This window comes from Anser anser (genome assembly GCF_964211835.1).
Source record: "Anser anser genome assembly, chromosome: 21".
Taxonomy (NCBI): domain Eukaryota; kingdom Metazoa; phylum Chordata; class Aves; order Anseriformes; family Anatidae; genus Anser; species Anser anser.
This window is the reverse complement of record NC_139742.1, coordinates 1,836,985-1,843,121: the sequence shown is the minus strand read 5'-3', so window position 1 is coordinate 1,843,121 and position 6,137 is coordinate 1,836,985. Positions and strand designations below refer to the sequence as shown.

The following is a 6,137-nucleotide window of genomic DNA, read 5'->3' as shown; positions in this document are numbered from 1 at the left end:
AGAGAGAGGGAGAGAGAGAGAGAGAGAGAGAGAGAGAGAGAAATGTGAGCCGGCTGCACCACTGCAGCGGCACTGCGGGCGCCGGGAGCGCGCAGGGAGCGCCTCCGCGCAGCGCCCGCGCCGCCGGCAGCGCCGAGCCCCGGGGGACGGCGGGGAGGGAAGCGCCGGGAGCCCAGCGCCGGGGCTCGGCCGGGAGCCCTGCACCTGCCGAGCGGAGCGGAGCGGGGAGCTGGGGGGGGGGGGCCGGGGCCGACCGGCGGCCCCCCAGCCCTGCACCGGTTCGGTTGCATCAGCTCTCGCCGGGGCGCTGCGCGGCGGGGGCTGCGGGGGCTGCCTCCTCCCCCGGCGGAGCTACCGGAGGCAGCGGGGCCGCCGGCAGCCCCGGCCTTTGCGGGAGGCCGCCCGGGGATCGCGCCCCGCCACCTTCCCTCCCCTCCGAGGCCGGGCGGGCTGCCCGAGGCGGCGGCGGGGCCGCGGGAAGCCGGGCGCGGCGGGCGCGCAGGCGGCAGCATCCCCGCGGAGCCCGCGTCCCCCCGGCTGCCTTTCAGATAACCTTTAGCCGCCCGGGCCTCCCCGCCTCGGCCGCGGGGCCGGAGCGGGGCTTCCGGAGGCTGAAAGCAGGACGCGGCCGCAGCGGGACCCCGCATCCGAAGCGTTCTCCCCGGGGCTGCAGCCACGCAGGTAACGAGCCGCAGGCACCGGGGCTCTCGGCCGGCCGGGCCGGGAGCATCGCCCCGCGGGCGCGCAGGCGCGGGTGTGAGTGTGCGCGGGTGTGCACATGTGTGTGCGTGCACATGTGTGTGTGTGCACATGTGTGTGTGTGCACATGTGTGTCTGTGCACATGTGTGTGTGCACATGTGTGTCTGTGCACATGTGTGTAGTGCACATGTGTGTGCACATGTGTGTGTGCACCGCTGGGCTGCGCGCAGCGCGAGGCGGGGGGCTTCGCGCCCGCGGCTCGCTGCGGGGGGCGGGTGCTGGGTGCCAGGGGGGCCGCGGGGCGCCGGGGGCTGGTGTCGACGCGGGGCACCGCGGGGTGCTGCGAGGCTTCGGGCTCTGCCCGAAGGGGTGTGACGGCGCGAGTGCGGCGGCCGCTGTCCGAATCGGCGTGCCCATCGCGCTGCGGGTGAGTCTGCGTGAGCCCTGCGGGCAGCCGGCCCCGGGGCTGCTGCTGGGCGCGGGGGGGGAGCCTGGGCTGCCTGCAGGGCGCGGAGTGCGGGACGTGGGGTGCAGGATGCGGGCCGTGATGCGGGATGCGAGTCCTCTTTCCCCGGGGCAGGTGTTGCGGGATGCTCCCGGGAATCGGTGCAGCCAGGGCATTCTGCCCCCCCCCCCCCCCACCCGGGGTCAGGCAGGGATCTAGCCCCCGCGGCTCCTGGGCATCTAGGGCTGAAGCCCCCCGGCCCATCACTGCCACCTCCGCAGCCAGATGGCCCCCCCCGGGTCCCCTCCGTCAGGCCTGGCAGGGCTCGGTGGGAGCAGGCATCCTGCTAACAGCATTTGCAGTGTGATGGAGGAGAAGCGCCTTCGCCCTTCCAGGAGGAGAGGCAGGCTGTCGCCGGGGCTGCCCAAGGGAGAAAATGGCCCCGGGCTGGCTGCCTGTACCCCATTGCCAGTCCCCAAACGTGGCCCGACTTCCCCAGCAGCTCCGGGACAAGGGCAGGGAGCTGTGGAGGGGTAGAGGGGGAGAGGGAGAGATGATAGAAGGGACAGATCAGGAGCGCGCGACAGAGGTAAAAATAGATCCACAGAGCAGAGGAGGGGCTAAACGTGAGCGAAAGCCCTGAGCACAGGCAGGCCGGGGGGGGAGCCCCCCTCAGAGGGCCCTGCACACCCAGTGGGGCACTCAGGGACCCCCGCACTGCCCGGGCATGGCCCCCAGGGCCGGGGGCTCCACAGGGCTTTTCCCAGCCACGGAGGAGATGCCTGGGGGGGAAATACCTTCCAGCTCCCACATCCGCCGGCCCAAAGCGCGCAGGGCAGATGGACAGGACCGGTAGGGCCGGTGCCGCGGGCAGCAGAGAGCCAAATTGGCAGGATGGAGGCAGGCACGCATCCGCAGGGAGCACCGTCCGGCAGAGCTCCAGTGAGCCCAGGAGCCAACCTCCTCTTGCTTTTCCTTTCCAGTGAGCACGAAGCTGAGCTGGGGACGGAGGTGCTGGCCGCAGTGGGGAGAAAGCATGCAGCAGCCCCGGCGCCGGGCAAGGTGAGCGCCCGCCCGGGCGGGATGCGCCCCGTGCCCTGCGGGAGCTGCCGGTGACAGCAAGTGGGAGAGCCGGGAAGTCAGAGCAAAGGAATTTGCAAACACATTCTTCAGCGCCACGAGGATCCCACGGCGGTAAACAGGAATAAAGACTGGGTGGAGGCGGGGGCTGCCCCCCGCGGCACTGCCCACGTTTCTGCCACAGCCCCCCCCCCCAGGCTGCCTGCCCGGGCATCGCCCGGCACCGCAGGCATCCATTTGCCATTTCTGACTGCAGCCTGTCTGGTGTGGAAGTGCCAGCAGGGGCAAAGGGGGGAGCTGCCGAGTGGCAGGCGATGTCACGTTAACGTCCCGTGAGGCGCCGCGGGGAGCAGACGCTTTGATCGCCTGCCCGAGAGCGTCCTCAAAGGCGGGCGCGGGCAGGATGCGGCCTTGAGCGCCGCTTTCCCCTGCACGCCTCCGGCACCCCGGGGTGGCCGGAGAAGAGGGGCGCAGGGCCCGCACGTCCCCCATGTCCCCAGGATGTCCTGTGCCGGCAGCTGCCCCCCTTGCTCCTGCTTCATGGCCAGAACGAGATTGAAAGCGCTGCATGCTGCCGGCATGTTTTAGCCTCATGCAGGCGTCCCTTGGAGACCCCAGAGCAGTGGACAGTAATGTGAAAACCATACTCATGTCGTGTCTGAAAGGGCAACAGGTCATCATTAAAATGGAGGCGATGAAAATCATCCACCCGGAGAAGTTTTCAGAGCTGCAAGCATCGCAGCCGCGCTACGCACCGGCCCCACGCCGTGAGCCGCCCCTCGTGGCCAAGCGCGCGTGGCCCTCCGAGTCCGAGATCATCGTCAACCAGGCGTGCGGGGACATCCCGGCGCTGGATGCCACCCCCGGTCCCCTGCCGCTGCCCCGGACTCCCCCCCTGCCGCGGCGCGAGCGCGGGTACCAGGGGCAGCGGAAGGGCAGCTCGGAGGTGTGCTACCACCGGCAGCCGCCGTCGGACGAGGTGATCGTCAACCAGTACGTGCTGCACCCCTCGACGCCCTGCGAGCCCCTCGAGTGCCCCACCTGCGGCCACATGTACAACTTCACCAACAAGCGGCCCCGCATCCTCTCCTGCCTGCACTCGGTGTGCGAGGAGTGCCTGCAGATCCTCTACGAGTCCTGCCCCAAGTACAAGTTCATCTCCTGCCCCACCTGCAAGCGGGAGACCGTGCTCTTCACCGACTATGGGCTGGCGGCGCTGGCTGTCAACACCAGTATCCTCAACAGACTGCCGGCCGAGGCCCTGGCCGCCAACCCCGTGCAGTGGAGCAGCGACACCGACCGCAGCTGCTACCAGACCTTTCGCCAGTACTGCGGGGCCGCCTGCACCTGCCACATCCGAAATCCGCTGTCTTCCTGCACCATCATGTGAGGCCCGCGCCCGCGCCCTGCCCCGGCCCGGCCCCATCGGGGAGAGGACAGAGGACGGTGCTGCGCCCCGCCAGCCCCCGGCGATCCAGCTGTGCGGGGAGGGATTTGCGCTGATCCTTCGTACAGCCGCGGACATGGGCTCGCTCCCACCCTGGGCTCGCCAGCGCTGGCGGTGGGGATGCTGCGCTCTGGGACATGGCGTGGATCTGGTGGCAGCCCCCCACGTGCCAGTGGTGCTCAGGGAGAGGGACATCAGGATCGGGGTCGTGGCACACCCCTGGGCATCTGTGGCAGCCCCGCTGTGACCAGCATCAAACATCCCAGGGGCTTCTCCCTCCTCTCCCAAGAACGGACGCTCAGTCCCACCGGTGACACCCTACCCATTGCCCCGCAGCTGGTGGTAACGGCACGAGGTGCCCCGCAGAGGCACGGTGCCCAGCACGGGACAGGAGCAGGTGTGAGAACAGGCCCCCATCACCCCCCCCTTCTCTGTAAGTTATTTGCCAAAGCTTTCATCTCAGCGGCCAAGCTGCCGTGCGTCTGAGTTGCTGTAGCCACGCCAAGCCGCTGCACCAGTGCGAGCAGACACACGGCCCGTTTCCTCCGCAGGCCCCTGAGGAAAGCTCCCGTTTGTCCTCGTTTTGGAGGATTCTTGTTTTTCCCTGTCTGTCCCAGGCCGCTGTGTGTTCACCAAGGCATTGCGCTGTGCCCGTTCTCTGTGGCTCCATCCACCCAAGGCTGCGAGGGACCCTGTGCCCTACACTGATGCCCCGTGGGGCAGCAGCCTCTTGTGCACGGTCTTGCTTTCTCCAGGGCATCTGGAGGGGGAAGTTTGCTGCCAAAAAAAAAAAAAGCAAAAAACAAACGAACAAACAAAGTAAAAAAGAAAAAGCCATAATTTGCAGGTGCTCCCATGGGGCTGAGCACTGCAGCACCAGGGCAGGAGGCAGAGCCCCAGCACAGCCCCCAGGACATCGGGGCTGGGGAAGCCGGGGGGGGGGGCATGGAGCTGCCCCCTCCCATCCTGCTCCCAGGCACTTCAGGAGCAAGGAGCAGCCCCGGCACCGGCCAGAGCCCAGCATCCACCCAGGCAGAGGGGCCAGGCCTCCATCGCCCACCCTGAGGAGTCGCCGCCGCCAGCGAAGCCCCGACACCACCCTGCTGCCCGGGGCTGGGGGGGCGCGGAGAACGGGGGCCGATACCAATTCTGTTCTGCTCTGCCAATGCCTCCCGCTGCTGGTTGTGACAATGATCATGTTTTATACCCGGCCTTGTTCGACCCTGATCAGTCTCCCCAATAAAGATTATATTGGAACGAAGAGCATGCGAGGGTGTCGGGGGTGTGATGCTGCGGGGGGAGCGGAGCTGTGCACCAGTGGGGTGTGCTCAGGACACTACACTGTCCTCACATGGTTCGTGGGGTGTGTGGTGGTGGTGGGATACCCCAAAGATGGGCTTTCCTGGGGACCAGGGCTGCCACGTCCCCCTCTGGTTGTGTGGTTGTGTCTCCTCCCTGCCTAGTCCCCAGCCCCACAGCTGGGCACTGTGGGGTGCCCCGTGGCAGGACACTGCCCCATCCACGCCCTGCGGTCTTGAATAGCCAGGAGATCTGATCCTCCCCAAGAGATGAAGTATACGGGGGTGGATTTGCCAGCGTGGTGGCACCCCCAGGCAAAGGGACACGGGCAGGGATGGGGCAGTGCTGGGCTCCCTCTGCCCCTCTCTGGCTGCAGGGCCGGTGTGTGTCCTCCTGCAGCACAGCCCACACAGGGCATCCTGGTGGTACCGGGAGGCACGGGGCAGCCCCACAGGCATGGGGCAGGCACCGCTGCAGGGCCAGGGGCAGGCTGTGGTTTGGACGAGGGAGGATGTTCTACAGGACCCGGATCTGCACAAACCTGGGCAGTGAGATCCGGCTGCACCCTGTGCATGGCAGCGCAGGCAAAGAGCATCTGCAGGGAGCACCCGGTGCTTTCTCCAAGAGAAAACTGGGGTTGCTGCAATGGGAAACCTCCAGCTAGGACAAGCAGCAATTGCCAGGGTCAGGCTCCCCGGGGTGTCAGCAGCTCCTTTCTGCTGGAGCCACAAGCGAGCACAGAGCAATGTGGTGCCGAGCACACCTGAGGACGCCTCCGTGTGTGTACATGCATGCAGGGGCTTTCTGTGCACACGCAGCCCCAGTGGCCCGGTGCTGGGCCCCAAATTTCGTGTCTCTGAGCCGCTGCTGCCTCTGCACTCTGCACCCTGTGGCAGGCGAGGGGTTCCCCGCCAGGCACGCAGCGAACGCAGCACCTGCCCAGTGTCCGTGGCTGTGCAGGAGCACACACGGTGCTCGGGGCGGGGGGGGGGATTTCTGCCCATGAAAATGAAACCACTTCACAGCCCATTGGTGCTGAATTACAGCATCAATAATGCAGCCAGTGCCATCCCTGGCCCTGCGCACGCCGCGGCCGTGACCCGTCTCCGCAGCCCTGCACCTGCATCCTCCAGCGGATGTGGGGTGCGCACGCGGCGCCGGGCGCT

The 6,137-nt window shown here is 67.7% G+C and overlaps 1 protein-coding gene across 1 annotated transcript; it reads left to right on the top strand.

Annotated features, from left to right (window-relative positions):
* Positions 1–345: 345 nt before the first annotated feature.
* RNF208 (ring finger protein 208) lies at positions 346–4,479 on the top strand. Its single transcript, XM_083806934.1, has 2 exons — positions 346–681; positions 2,129–4,479. Exon 2 carries the CDS (start codon positions 2,794–2,796, stop codon positions 3,613–3,615), a length of 822 nt encoding a protein of 273 aa, XP_083663060.1. The 5' UTR covers positions 346–681; positions 2,129–2,793; the 3' UTR covers positions 3,616–4,479.
* The last annotated feature ends 1,658 nt before the right edge of the window (positions 4,480–6,137 follow it).